The sequence below is a fragment of the Etheostoma cragini genome, chromosome 2 (assembly GCF_013103735.1).
Source record: "Etheostoma cragini isolate CJK2018 chromosome 2, CSU_Ecrag_1.0, whole genome shotgun sequence".
NCBI lineage: Eukaryota > Metazoa > Chordata > Actinopteri > Perciformes > Percidae > Etheostoma > Etheostoma cragini.
In genome coordinates, this window is record NC_048408.1 from 23,537,899 (window position 1) to 23,553,557 (window position 15,659).

General features: G+C 39.6%; 2 protein-coding genes across 3 annotated transcripts; both read right to left on the reverse strand.

Moving 5' to 3' along the window:
• Window positions 1-1,122: 1,122 nt before the first annotated feature.
• Window positions 1,123-10,835, reverse strand: LOC117937553 (stromal membrane-associated protein 1-like). The gene is made up of 10 exons (XM_034861602.1): window positions 10,548-10,835; window positions 10,008-10,141; window positions 8,711-8,796; window positions 7,603-7,678; window positions 7,409-7,471; window positions 7,213-7,288; window positions 5,542-5,672; window positions 4,585-4,801; window positions 3,396-3,733; window positions 1,123-1,786 (listed from the first exon to the last, which is right to left on the reverse strand). Exons 1-10 carry the CDS (start codon window positions 10,663-10,665, stop codon window positions 1,655-1,657), a joined length of 1,371 nt encoding a protein of 456 aa, XP_034717493.1. The 5' UTR covers window positions 10,666-10,835; the 3' UTR covers window positions 1,123-1,654.
• Window positions 10,836-11,246: 411 nt separating this feature from the next.
• Window positions 11,247-15,229, reverse strand: cenpk (centromere protein K). 2 transcript variants are annotated; one of them, XM_034861767.1, is made up of 10 exons: window positions 15,106-15,229; window positions 14,760-14,837; window positions 14,589-14,645; window positions 13,540-13,603; window positions 13,200-13,246; window positions 13,007-13,089; window positions 12,769-12,867; window positions 12,461-12,599; window positions 12,288-12,341; window positions 11,247-11,790 (listed from the first exon to the last, which is right to left on the reverse strand). In XM_034861767.1, exons 1-10 carry the CDS (start codon window positions 15,109-15,111, stop codon window positions 11,635-11,637), a joined length of 783 nt encoding a protein of 260 aa, XP_034717658.1. In that variant the 5' UTR covers window positions 15,112-15,229; the 3' UTR covers window positions 11,247-11,634. The 2 variants fall into 2 exon arrangements, with proteins under 2 accessions (XP_034717658.1, XP_034717649.1); XM_034861758.1 differs by having other exon boundaries at window positions 12,288-12,344.
• Between the last annotated feature and the right edge of the window lie 430 nt (window positions 15,230-15,659).

The following is a 15,659-nucleotide window of genomic DNA, read 5'->3' on the forward strand; positions in this document are numbered from 1 at the left end:
CACATTCCACAATTATTTCCGTCTCGATCTTCAAAACATTAAAACCGAAGTATGTTGTTCTGGAGTTTGGAATGAGATTCTGATTGTGGCTTGTAATGGCCCAATGTCAAATTAAGAGAGTTCCTTTTTATATTGTTTTCACTTCTTTGTACATTTGTTCTCACAATATGTTGTTATGAATAGACCTTGTACATTCTGCAAGTTTAAAAGATATGTAGAGTAAGCATATTTTCCCACCACTTTCCAAAAGCGGATGATTTGATCTGAAGAAGAGGAAAAGCTCCTACCCATTGCTCCTGTGGATATCTGTTATTTAGATTTCCAATAAACAAAACACAGCGTACATCATTTTTAGTAAGTTTCAGTGCCTCAGTTGAAACCTAGATCAGATTTTAGGTGAGTGTAGGACATGTGATTGTGTCCCTGCAGGTACATTTTCCTCCACCCCAGGATTCACAATGAATGAAGCCACAATGGTCTTAACTATCTTCTCCACTAAAAACACTGACTGGACAGGAAACACTTAATTACAGCCAAGGTTAAGCATTATAAATTACACTCATAATTACATTATGACATCTTTGTCCTTTTCAGACTTTTTTTTAGTTTTCACTAACATCACCTTACTACCACTCGTTTTACACTACTTTTTGGAATCCATGGTCAATAACTCATTTAAAGAGTATTATACCTAATATGAGAGTTAAAAAAGCAGAAATTATTAATCATTTTGATTAACAGTAAAGATCATAGGGACGAACACATGAGTTTAGTAAGGAATGAAAGTGATCAATTGTATTTGCAAAGAACATTGAATGGAATCCAATCCCTTTTTTGTGGTAATTTGGTTAAACGAAACCCATACGTCTGATATAGACATTTTTCAAAGTGGTCAAATTTGACCTGAGGACAATAGGCGGGTTAAAATAAACATGCCATTCGTTTACTCTGCTTAGTATGTTGGGATTGACAAAAACATGAAAATAACAAACATAAAATTGCTGCTACATGTTTAAGATGTAGGTTAACACCCTCCAATGACCTTTAATTAGTCTAATGCCAAACCTTGAATTTGCCCTATTTCAAGCCTTTAAAACTAACACGTGTATCACAGAAGACGCATCAAAGCAAGTCATTTATTATCACTTTATTTTATAGGGGAACCACAAGTACTTTAAAAGGTTATACAGCGCTGTACATTTGGGAGCAGTACTGACGGACTGGAAAGTCCTGTCTTCTCCCGTTAAATACTATTCATTTAAATGTTCTATATTATTATAATGATACAGTGAAACAATAAAAAGCTTGTGTAACTGGTCCTGCAGCTTTTCTGATATGTCGATATCATTTTTGTTGGGACTGTTATTTCCTTGTATTTTTCCAAAAAAGGAAAATAAAAGTTATGATCAAAAACCATACGACAGGCAGAAACTGCCAGGCTGTAATCCTGTATGACTCCCAATTCACTCACACAATAGAGAGAAAGAGAGACAGAGAAAGGGAGAAAAAAAAAATGGATATACAATTTCATGTTCTGAAGGCTGGTCCGCGACGGAATTGGGCATCAGTTCATAGTGAAATGCAGAGAAGCACAAGATATATTTTGCACTTTCTTGCAACCTCGACTCCCACTCTGCCCGACCATCTCAAAGGCTCACTTCCATAGCTGTGTGCTGAGAGTCTGGCCAGATCCAGTGGCGGCCCATCCACCCACAGCTGGAGGCTGACCGAAGGCCATCTGGCCACCTGCACCGTTCAGAGTTAACCCTGACATCTGCTGATTCACCTGAGGGTGTAAGAGAGATCTGTATTAAAACTTCAGGGTTTGAAACCTGTAATATTTAACTTCTGTATGTTCAAGACATGGATAAAACTATGCATCTAAAAATTTGCAGTCAAAGGTGAGGTTAAACCAAAAATGCTCCTGCACTCAATCCTCACTACTCCTAATTTAGACAAAGAAACCCTCATTCATGCTTTCATAACGTCTCATTTGGACAACTGCAATATCATCCACCTTCACTGGCTCCCAATTAAGTCCAGCATCACGTATGAAATCCTCCTTCTCACCTACAGATCCCTCCATGACCTGGCCCCACAGTACCTCTCTGACCTACTCCATCCATAAACCCCACCCTGAAACCTGTGGTCCTCAGGTGCTAGCCTGATCTCCAAGGCATAACAGTGGCTCATGGTTAGCACTTCCGCCTCACAGCACGAAGGTACTGGAATCAAATCCAGGTCGTTCCGGGGCTTTCTGTGTAGAGTTTGCATGTTCTCCCCGTGGGTTTCCTCCAGATCCTCAGTTTTCTTTCCCCCCATATAGACAAGCATGCTAGGTAACTAGGACTACAGTTGAAAATTAGCCAACTGGCAAAACAACATTTACAGAAGTGTTGACTAATGTGCATTGTTGTAGTCAAATACATAAATACTAATTCCCCAAACCATCTTTGTACCTTTAGAGACAACGCCTTTAGTGTTGCAGCCCCTATCTCTCTGGAACACCCTCCCTGCAGATATCCAAAATGCTATATCCCTGATAGTTTATATTAAAGAAATTGAAAAAAACTCCTGAAACACCACCCGTTAACACAGCCCTCAACCTCCTTTAGCTCAGCGACAATAATTCTGTAAAGTGTCCTTGGGTTTCTTGAAAAGCGGTGTAAAAATAAAAGTTTTTATTATTACGACCCTTCAATCTTTACTGGCTTGCTTTGGTGTTTCCTTTCTGTCCCCTGGAGGTCAGGAATCAATTATTGCTGCTCTACAGAGTATCTACACCCTTGCTGCATCCAAATTCCACTCTACACGCAAAATGATGCATTATTTACTATGCAATGATCCTTATAGTATACTGTTTTTGTAGTTAGTACAAAACCTTTAGTATAATGTATAAAGTATAATGATTTTGTGTATACTAACAGGAAATGATACACTCAAACTGCCATATTAAAAGGCCAGTGTTCTCTTTAGTTTTCAGTGGTGTTCCTGGTGCTGCTTCGTCACCACGCTTTTTTCAGCCCCTCTTTTTCTTTTTAATGCATTTTGTTATGTGATAACAGTATCTATTAACAACACACTCAAAACTAGGTTTTTAATATGTAATCCAGCTGTTTAGACAGTCCTTTATGTGGCCAGCTTTGAAAGACCTGCTTATGTTGCCATATGGTGACTGCTGCAATACACCCTGTATTATAACACACTTCACAATGCACTGTTGTTCACTGCATCATCCTAGCTGGGTTTGGTCACATGTGAAACTAATCACACCTGACAGACACAAATGAACACACACCAAACAAAACAACATTTAGCAGGGAATTGTTTTTTGGTAAATAACCTATTCCATTGCTGCAAGAGTTAACATACAGTAGCTTGATGACTCTCCATACCTGACCCATGTTCCACTGAGCCTGCTGCCCAGGCTGGATGGCGTACATGCCCTGAGCAGGCACCATGCCCGCAGGCAATGCACCACCCTGTGGTCCCATCATCCTCGGTGCCATGCCCATCACACCAGTGGCTGGCGCATTTCCCATGAATCCATTGGGCATCGTCATGCCAACCATCATGCCCTGACTGGGCCCCATCATGGCTGCCCCACTCTGAGCCATCATTGCACCCATGACGGTTGTAGGCGGCATGGCCGCGCCCATGCCAGGGAAGGCCTGATAGCCACCAGTGGCCTGAACAGGAAATGGCATCTGGGAGGGGCCCATGAACATGCCAGCTGAGGGGGAAGAAGACATGCAAAACAGAGGGAACAATGTTATGCATACAACTATATCTTTTATTTTATACTGAGACAAGAACTAAACTTCAGTACATGACATCATCTCCCACTTTGGCCTTAACTGGGGATCCTGTGGCAAGACCGATGTATATATATATATACACACCACATTCACGTTAAATGTTAAATATTTGCTAATGTGTTTGTTTAAGGAGCCTGTTAATCAGGATTTGAAGTTCCAAACACTCTGGGAGACTGTGTTGGAACGTACAAGCAAGTATCCACTTGCACATTATGGATTCAGTTCACCACATCCACAGAACCTAGAATTACCTTCACTAGGAAAATGTTAGTTGAGCCCCTAGTTGTGGGGTAAAACTTCAGCCCCGTTTTTTTGTTGCTGGTATTTGTTGACATTTTGGCAAACTTGCACCATAAAAGTGTGCCGTATTAGTTATAAGCAACTCTTGTTTGCAGTGTGCGCATGTCTGTACAAACAGCTATCACTGGATTACTTTGATACTGAAGAAAGGTTAAAAAATTTGATATTTTTAGGCAAGTTCAGTAGTAGCATCTTTTTTTCTATGATTTTTAGGCAAGCTAATAAATCAATCTTTTAATTGCAGCCAATTTTAGGCAAAGTTCTTGTTTGGCTGGTTTAGATAATATTTAAGATTTGAGAACTTTGACTTCTTTTGGTAAATAAAGGGTCAGTACAAAACATTAAAATATCACATGTTATCGAAACAAGTGTTATAAATAACTTAAAAAATAATAAATGTATTATATCTCATAAATAAGACATTACAATGCAAAAAAATGCCTTTAGTGGTATTTCCCATTATTACCAGCAGGGGCCTGTTGGGACATGCTGTTGGTTCCATACAGGGAGAGGATTGAGTCCTTGGACAGGGGCTTCTTGGCAATGTCTTCAGTTTTAGTGCTGCTACTGCTGTCGCTGAACAAGTCCAGGTCTCCCTGCCCTGACCCCGAGCTGGCTCCTCCCACTGGGGTTCCTACTACTGGAGCTTGTGTCGGAGTGCTGGCTGCGTTACTGGAGCTCACCTGACAGGAGAAAACATTTTTAGTCCTTGTATAGTCATTGTACACCCGCTGATTCCTGGTTCACTCCCTGGGTGCTGTCCTGATACAACAGGTTTCAAATGATCCAACAAAGAATCACCAACAAAGGCTCCAAAGTGAAATTAAAATCACATTTAATTAGAGTTTATGACCTGGTTGTCATACTGGCAAACAGCCATCAGCTGTTGTTTGCCAAATTTGACAGGATGGTTTCCGTTTTTTATCCATTGAGTGATAATTGCTTGTTCTGCTTAACAATGGCTCATATTTCAGTTGCGGCCTGTTTGCAGGCTGCTAGTACAGCCATTGGGATTGGTATTAATTAAACTGCCTAGACCAAACAACAAGTCATTGTACCATTACTACCTGTGCTGTGACACAGCAGGAAAACAAAGTGATATCATGAGACTATCCTCTGAATAGCACACATTTTGCCTGCTTTTTTTTTCCCATCGGTTGCAGCTCTGTTTCAATGTTTAGCCAAATAATTTCCCCATTAGCTGCATTAATTTTCTGTCTGGCCCTCTTTTACGGTCTCTGAGTATTGGTGTTGCTGCCTTGTGGGCTGTTAATGCTGGTAGTTATCATTTGACTTTTTTTTATTTTCTACTGCACACTTTATTTCAGTTTTGCACCTAGACAACCAGTACTGTTAAGTTCCCCTGAGCAATATACAGAAAGTAGCATTAAATCTAGACTGGGGAATTGTTGCTGGAGTTTACCTGAGAAAACTGAGCTGCGGATGATGAGGCGGGGAGAGGGTTGGATACCATAGGGCCGAATATATCCAGGTCATTGTTGTTCTGGCTTGTGCTCGTTCTACCATTGTTAGTTGATGTAGCTGCCGGTACGTCTGTGACAGAAATGTAAAAAAAAGTTTTTACAGAACACTGAGAATATTTTAAGACAAAACAGCGTAACTCATTGATGGCTCACCAATGAGAATCTGCTTGAATTCACTAACAACTTATAAAAGACCATAAATAACACCCAAATACAATATGAGAATAGTTGTGTGAAACAAAGAGAGCTAATGTTTCCTAATGTGAGAATATGTGTTGTCTTAGTATTTATTTAACTGCAATGCCCTCCCACAGCTGCGTAACTGCCCGCACAGTAAGCATAACGGTTGGTACAATTAAAAATGAATCAGCTAACCCTCATTAGCTCACTGGCCACAAAACTAAAATAACAGTAAACATGTCTTCCAAATAATGCAACAGCCCTCCAAGTCAATCAAGAGCATAAACATGTCATGTTACTTCAAACTGTAAATGAAATTGCTCTAATGAAGTGATAACAAATTATTCCTAGGTATCAATCCACATTCAGTCACTAATGTCAGAGCTATCTAATTGACAAGATAGATGAAGTAGTATACAAATTAATAGATAATTAATCACCTCTAGTTCTATCCCAACATTGACCATGAGAAACAACCCATTTTAGATTGAAGCACAACTGCCTGTAAATCAAGACAGAAATATCCACATAACTGTCCCTTGTAAGACCTGTTGCCATTGATCCAGCACTGGACCCATTAGGAAACCTGTTCCATATGTTTGGCATACTTGTGTTGTGAGCAACTGATCAGGTGTTGTCTCCTTTCATGTGTCAAACTGGCCTGTCCTATTTAACCAATTCACTGAATATTGTTCTACTGTTTACCACAATCTAGATGTAAAAAACAAGAAGTTAATAGCCAGTTGCAAACCTCTGTGACTGAGTCAGCAGCTTTAGTTCTTCCTCTGACTGACTCACAAAAAAAGCCTTGCAGTGGTTTCCTGGTTAAGTCTTCAATGTAGAGCAGCAGAAGAGTGTTGGTTTGCATTAACAGCAACTTAACAAGAACAACAAACTTTCCATCACAGTTCAGATACAGAGTGCATAGCAGATCAGAGATTGGTCTGTCTGCAGTCCACTGCTTCCTTATCAAACATCAAAAAAGCAAGTTTACAGCAACGACACAAATTGGAGATGGTGATGGTTTGACCCTGCGCCTGGAAGGGCCACAATGTCTCGGTTATCCCGTAACCCAAGCAAGAGTTATTTGCAACTAATTAAATGCAGTAAACTTTAATACATACCAAATATTAGTAAACTAAAATTACACCGCACTGTAAACCTAAAAAAACTCCAAACTCTCGGCTCAATGAGTTTAGAGTCATCCAATTCTTTATTAGATCTATAAAATTGGCAATAAAAGGGAATCAATTACAAGCTGAAACCATATTTGGGGACTAATAAACAAATTATCTTATTAAACAAATTATCTTATTATCTTATTATCTAGCCGGCTTCTAGAAATGTCTTAGCCAGCACATTCATACGGCACATTTCAGAAGTTGTTTTTTTTTATTTTCCAGTAACACAAGAAGAGCAGAGAGACTCACCGAGGCCTAGTAGGTTCACAGAGGGTTCTGAAGTCTTAGCGGGGCTGATTTTGGGAACTGGCCTGGACTCTTCACTCTTTATTTAAAAAAAAAAAAATGAAGAAGTTAAAATACATAAAGTAAGTAGGGCAAACGCAATGCTGACAGGCATGTTGAAACAGCTCTACTCTCAAAGGAATGTGTGTGAGAACCTTACCTTGGTGTAGGATGACACCTTGCTCCCTCTGTCCGGCTCCCTCTCTTTCTTACCATCTTTTGGCTGGAAAAAAGAAAAGAAAGTTAAGATGTACAACAGAAAACCTGTTGCCAGTTTAAACCACTTGTCTGTAAAAGTGTGCACACTACTTTTAAAAGTATGTAGCTTTACATTATAAGAAAACTGATACATACACTGCTCCCGTTGGTCACATTCTTGCTGTAGTATTTCTTCTTCTCATATTTATCCCTGATGAAGAATTCCACAGCTCTTAGGTCAGAGTTAAGAAAATAGAGGACAAAACCCAGTATATGGCTGAACAGTGTATGGTCAATCTTCTCAATTCTGGCCAAATAGTTCATGGGATAGTCAGTGGTGGTGTCTATAATGTGAATATAGATATTAAATGTTCATCTGTAGAGGTCCCAGTAATACAAAAGTAGTATATCACATCACATGAACAAGTTTGAGACAAATAATTGAGGACTGCTTTTTGATGTAATCATGTTCTATTCAACAACTTATTGTTCCGGCTCACTGATCTAAAGTGTTATTGTGTTATAAATGTTACTTTGTTTAAACAGACCAGACCTGGGTTTCACCCTATAAGAATACAGTATGGACCACCGCCTCAAATGCTGGTCTTGAGGAGCTGCAGCATTTATTCATGGCCAAACTGAAACCTTCACTGTCCATTTACTACCATGTCTGCTCTCTTTGTTTCACCGATGTTAATATCTCCGCCGGAAACTAAAAGTGAAATGCCACCGGCTTTCTTTTGGTGCCCATTTAAAGCGATTGTGCTGTTCATGCAGCACACGCTGCAAATTTGCTATGCGGGCCACAAGCAAATTTGGCTAATACCCCACTTGTACTCTAATATACACAATATAGAAAACATATACATTATATAAAATAAAAATGATCCGATTATAATAAATTGTTCTGTTTCCCTGCCCCTTTACCTGCTGTTCAATCGCACACACGCACGCACACAGGCACTCGCACCTTTTCCCTAGCTGCTAAGTTAATTGATAAGCAATAGCGGAGGTAAAGGCCAGTGTCACGCTAATACATTTTGAAAGGGTAATGGCCAATGGGGAAACAGAAAGTGACTTTATCACACTCACTCCAGCCAATAGTGGAATTGCATCACTCAGTGACTGAGCTTCTAGGTCCTAGGGCTGCTCCAGCCAAACAACAGGCAGCATGAATGAATAGATTACACACACACACACACACACACACACACACACACACACGTTTAAGTTCTTTTAGCGGTCTACTGATAGTGAAGGATACTGGTCTGTTTGAGGTCTTCTAAAACCTTCTGGAAGGTTGGCCTCATAAAGCCGCCTGGCTTTGGTGTTACCCATATCCTGTATACTCTGAAAAAGAAAAAAGAACAGAGAAGTAAATAAAAAACAGAAGCTGTTTATATATGCACGCTGAAATATTTCAAGGGGCACTCAATTGAATTTTACACGTGACAATTAGTTTGCTCATCATGAACTTAGGCCGAATCGCGTGGGTACTACAGAGTATTGGTTCACGTAAAATCAAACTGTGCCAAATCTTGGTAAATGAGAGAAAGCGTAAGCTTCTCAGTCCTCTGCCTATTGACAGAGAGCAGAGGTCCGACACATGAACGCGCACAAAGGTCCGGACGGAACAATCTACGTCTGCTCTGCAGTTATGTCGAATTAATAGTGAGTCACGGCAATGCCGATAAAGTGGTTTCAAGTGTGATCACAGTTATTCAAAACTTCAGGCCGACGCCATTCACTGTGATATGATAATACTGGCGAGGCGAAGGCAGTCAACATTGCTGTTGACAATACACTTCCTATGAGACGAGCAGGCACGACGGTGGTGTGATGCCCCGGGGACTGACTGACAGGATCAGGTTGTAAGGCAAGGAAACTTTATATAGCACATTTTAGCAACAAGGCAATTTAAAAACCGTCATGCTGAAAATAAAACAGGTTAAAACATAATAATATGCAAATACAAGAATAAATACATTGAGTAAGAAATTCATAATTATTCAATTTAATAGGTTGTAGGGACGGGTTTGGGAGGAGAGAGGGAGGGGTTTTATTTTTTATTTTTGTTTAATTTTTGTTTAAAGTAAATAGCGTAATGTTCTAAGTAAATAGGGCTGGACATATTTTTACAACTCAAATCATTTGAGTTGTAATTACAGAGTGATAATACAGAAAAGAAGTATTGTTGGGTACAATGAACCGAAGTTCAGGTACCGGTATGAAGACTAGTATTGGTTCAGATCAATTTTCAATCAATGCCTGGCAAGCCAGCCAAGTTTATTGAGGTGCAGTGCTAAGTTATTGAGTGCTACCCTTTATAATGAATAAAAATGCAATAATGTCACAAATCTGAGGCATTAAAACGGAAAGGCTGGCTTACAATAGAGCACTTATATGCCCAGGTAAAAGGATGCTGAAATCAAACACCTCATGTCCCATAAAACAAAAATGATTTGCAATAGTGTCTCACCAACATACTGACATAGTGTCCAGGTGATAAAGGCAATCATCTTCTGTAACTGAACCAAAGTACACAAAGAACAAAACTGTACCTGGATTTGTTCTGAGGTCCATTGGTCCAGGTTGACGGATTTGACCCTGGATATGTGTACTCCAAGATTCCTGTGGATGCCAGCACACCGGATGCAGATAAATACTCCCAGATTCCAGGATGCCCATCTAGGACCTGAAAAAGCCAAACAAAACAACAAGGTGGGGATTTGAATATGAACATACACGATCTTTTAGTACTGTAACTGCCAAAAACAAGCACTGCATTCTTTACCACTAACCTAACATGAACATAAGAGTAAAGTTCCGTTTGAAGCGTTGAAGTTAAACGCTTGCGAAACGTCACAGAGAGGCTGAATGCGACGTAAAGGGAAATGCACTATGGGAGCTGTAGCTTGCTAGTTAGCCACTTAGTTTAGCTTCAGGTTAAGATATGTCAGCTGACTAGCCTGAGAAGGCTACACACTAGCGAGTTAGCTTAGCTAAGCTAACCAAAGCATATGCTACATTATTAATTAGCTTTAGCAGGGAATTCTGAGACAAAATGGTAACTAAATTCCTCGATAGTGTAAATGTCGCACCTTTTGCCTCGCAGTCGGCGCAGTACTTGTTGTCTTCCTCTCTCAGCATTTTGGACAGGATGGCCTGGTGCTGCTCATTGAGTTTTTGAGCCCTCTCTCTCTCCGAGCGGGTTGCCATACTCACGGCTTTAGTCTGACTTCCTTAAGGAAAAAAATTGTAGTTAAATCAGTCGTGAATCAAAATAACTTTCTGGTAAAAGACCATAATCAGAGAGATATAAACCTCCGAGTAGGATATGAAAACACCCGGAACCGGAATCCCCTCTCCGCCCACAGGAATTCTAAAGCTGACGCGGCGGATGCCACGGATTGGACGAGCATTCTGACGTCATTTGACGCACAAAAAATTAAGAAGAATGTTTAAGTTTCACATTTCTATTTAAAAAACAATCATTATCTCTACTAAATGTTACCAGCTACCATTACTATTTTTGACTGTAAAGATGCCTACTGGTTGTCACGTCAAGAGTGAGAAGATAATCACTGAACGTTGATTATATGTATAAAAAAAAAAGAGTGAACACATTTGCAATTCGCAAATTTATTAACAAAGGAAAGATATATACAAACACACACATTCGAAATATATGCATACATACAGTACACCACTGGGGTATGTGAAGGCTCAAAAAGTCAGTGAAGGCTCAAAAAGTCAATTTAAGCAATTCGAACTTCACATTAAACTGAATTCAAAGACCCATAAAAACAATGCATTTTTCATTGATAAGAGTTAGGAAAATAGGATTAAAGGAAATATGTAATTAAGACCTCCAACCCTATTGAGTATTAAAATATTACATGGAATTGACAGTGCTTTGTTAGAAAAAGGTCAAAATGTATTTCTAATACATCTAAATACTTTCAAAACATAAATGTAGGTGTTCTCAGACATTTTATAAAGGACCCATGGTTGCTCTCTACATACAAGATAGCTTTAAAAACATATTCATGTGAAGCCTAACTGGACCAACACCTCATTTTATAATCAGCTTATATAAATATACATAATGATAGCACTATACAAACAGACTCAAATTAGAAACACTTGTAGATAAGTGGTGCTTGAGGCGCTTAATGCACCACGGCCTTAAAAAAAGGTTTCCAGGCGGATCTTGAAGTTATTCTCATGGTGCCTCACTGCAATGCCATAGCGAAGCAGCATCTCTACGTACGGTGGCCAGAACGTGTTGTCTATCGTCACGTAGGGGTCGTGTGGTGTCTTCAGGACCTTGTTCATGAGCAGCTGTGGTGGTACAGCAGACAGAGGGAGACAGGGGTTAAGGTAAAATGACTGTGTTAAGTAATGGTGTAAGGTGATACAGCTTATAAAGTAAGAGGTCTCTCTTACTTTACAAGTTTAATAGATTTTATTTTGTATGCCTTTGTTTGCAAGGTGGAGGCTGGGGGTGTGGCCTTGATCAACTGCCACTTTGCTTGTTTGAAGCCATGATTTCTATCACTCATGGGTGGGCCAAATTCTCTGGGCGGGGCAAATCAGAGAAAGGGGAGGTAACCTTTCCCTTTATGACCTCATAAGGCAAGATTCCAGATCGGCCCATCTGAGCTTTCATTTTCTCAAAGGCAGAGCAGGATACCCAGTGCTCGGTTCACATCTATAGGCATTTCTATCCATTGGGGGATCATATTAATGTTAAAAAACCTCATAAAGTGAACTTCTCATGCCATGGGACCTTTAAAAGAAAGGGAAAAAAACTGATTATGTAGTGCATCAAAACCCACCTCAAGAATTTCATTAAGTGATATCAAGTCTCCCTCTAACTCCTGGGTAATGGTCTGAAAATGAAAATAACAAAAGAAGGTTAGCCGCACTGGAGTGGTAACAGAAGACGTTTTGCGTGTAAACAAGCTGCAAAAGCATGGAAAATCATCAAACACAGAACAGGCCCCTGCACCTTCTTCTTCTTGTTTGTACTGGGTTCATTCTGATGTGGGCAAGGGATGTGCTTCTCTAGAAGGTCCCCCAGACACTCCATCAAGCTTTCCTGGTAGACCTTCATTTTCTGGATTTTCACCTTGGTGTCATGCAATACACTGAGGAATAAACACACACAGCAAGTCATTCACATTGGTTTTGCGGAACTGCAATATTATCCTCTTGCCATGTTTCTGTTACTCTTCACATGCTTTGCTGCCCTCTAGTGGAGATACACCTCAAAACCTAAACTCCTCTGGTTTAGTGTGCCTCTGCCATGACACTCACCTGTGCTCAGGTAATTTCCCCTTCTCCATTTGAAGTCGATCGACATGGTCTTTGGCAGCGATGAGTGCCTGTTTCTTCTCCTCCAACCACTTCTGCTCACTTGAAAAACATAAAACTTTCAGAAAAATACACAGAGCAAAACAAGTGAAAAACGGTATCTTCTATTCATTTCTGAAAACCATTTTTTATGCTCTGAGAAAAGACAGTAGGTCTGCACTGTAACTAAAAGGTTACACACAGTTCTTTAGTTTCTTTCAGTTTGTCTCTCTTTGCTTCGTGGCATGAAACAACCATCTCAAGTTCAGAGCACAGCTTAAGCATCTGTGGAAAACAAAGTGGAAAAATGGATTGCATAAATGAAGCAATGCATATAAAAATGGATATTTCAATAAGACACATTCTGAAGTGTTGCATGTGACACACAGACATACCTCCTCTGTTCCAGCTTTAAGTAAAACTTCAGGATTTGATGCCAGCACTGGATGGACCAAAATAAATATATACATAACTGATTCTAAAATGCAAATTTTACAATATCAATCATTAGATACAGCAGATATAACCATTTCCATTTGATTTGAAGGACTGGAATCACAATTTGATCAAGTCACAAAGTCTGAAATGAAATTTTGATTTAAACAGTAATTGTCGCACCAGTTTCACACATTAAACTAACATAAAACTGTTACACTAATTTGTGGTATTCATACTTCAGATACTTTTATTACATTATGGTTACAGCTTCTATCCCAGTGTGAGCAGAGGACTTACACTTTGGCTCCACCGTCAGCCACTGCTTTAGTTCAGCTTCTGTTGCCATGAGTCGATTCACTGCCTTTTGGCAAAGAAAAGTCATGTATATAGTTATTGCTATATAAACATGGCACATGTGAATAAAAAACAAATTAGCTCACGATATTTTGTAAAATGTGACCAGAAAAACATGCTTTTGTGTTAGCTATTGTACGGCTCTTGTTGTTTGGAAAGACCTGCCCCCACTGCCCGAAAACACTGCATGCCTAAAGGAATGCATTTGACTGAAAAGCATTGAGGTTCATGCAAGAACACTAGAAAAAACAACCTTGAAATGCAACATTAGTTTACATTTATAAACACCCTTGTCTTGTGTCTGTCTGTGTGTTTCCCTTTCTGCATGTGTTGTTTTGTCTCCAACCCTCCCAGCTTTCCTCTCTGCGTTACCTTTGGCTCTGGGATGCATTCCATGTCTCAGTGTATTGTATCTGTTAATTTCTGAATTTTAAAAAAATTAAAAATTGTATTTAATAACACACTTCTAGCTTGTTGTTGCCATCTGAGGGATGACTCTGTGACAGCTAGCCCTCGTTTTGTTTTAGGGAGTTTTACTTTAATGCTGGAGGGTTTAAAGCTACATTTGATGAGCTTGTTGTAGCTGTCCAAACTCTTCTTCTGTATTGTGCCTTTCCCTGTTCTCCCATCATGTTGTTGTGAAACCGAGTATAGATACGTCCGATAAATTGGTGATTTTGCTTGCCTCTGTAAACACTTTGATGCACATTAAGTGTATAATAAAGGGCTATATGACTATGAAGTTTTGAAAATAATGTTAGTGATTTTTGGAAGTGAAAAATGTCTTCTTGGCAATTTTTTTCCAATCATTTTGTTTGAATGTCATTTTTCAAAATAGTGTAACCATGATACCTCAAAAACTGTAAACAAAACAAAACAAAAACCCTTTCGAGACACCCACTTCAGCTTTTTCCATTCAGTATCAGTAACATTTGGAATATATTGTACATAAACCTAAAAGTACCTGAATGCAAAACACAAAATCATCTCACCTGATCTTGAGGATTCTCGCAGAAATCGGTTTCAAACAGAATAATCTCATTCTGAAGCTGCAACACAGAGAGACGAAACCTTGCCGTTTGTTCCTTTTCTGCACATCCGATGAATGGTTAGAAAGTAGAGCTTGGCTTGTCAGTTTAAAACATGAAGACAGAGGAGTTTACCTTCTCCAGCTGAGCAAACTGGTCCTCACACTGGTCCATGAGCTCGCTCTGAGCGGCCTCGGACAGGCCGCCTTCAGCCTCAACACGGAAACATAAAAGGACAATAAGGAGTCGATTTGGATGTAACGCTATATTCTTAAATAGAGTACAGCGCGGACAAAGTTGGCCCACTGCCAGGGTCATATCTTATCTATCGGGAAAATGTCGCTCGTGACGCATTAACGAAAAGTTGAATCGACATGAGCTAGTTTACGTTAACCGCCGATATTCTGCGAAAGTATCGCATTTTACATTACTGCGTAGACAATTGCACTACACGAATTACTTGAAGGACATGCAGTCTTACCATCATTTGTAAATGTCACAGTTTTCCTCCACGCCACGGACAACAACAACGCACCATGTAAAAACAACAGACGCTCCTTTTTTTCAAAATACCGCCAACACTGATGACGTAAGATCTGCGACAGAGGGGAGTGCTCAGGAGCGCTGACGCTGCGCGGGATTGCGCATGGTCTTTGAAACTGTGAGCGCAGCGATGAAGATGAGTTGTTTTCAGTGGAAGAGAGTAGGCCTGTTTTGTTTGTGGTGATCGATCTGAAAATGCAGACAACATGAAGAATCTTCAAAGCGAGACAGAAGCCCTGCAGCGATTACAGTAAGACACTAAATATTTAGTTTTCTCTTTACTATTTTTAACAAAGCCAAGCATAATTGTAGTTGGTTTGAAGAATGAATGTAAAATAAATGTACGCTACTTAAGTATAATTTAAGGTACTTACTGCAGGCTACTTTAGTGTTTTCCTTTACAGCTACTTCTACTGCAATATTTCAGAGTAAGATATTGCACTTTTTACTACACTGCATTTATTTGACAGCAACATTTACCTTAAAACTCAA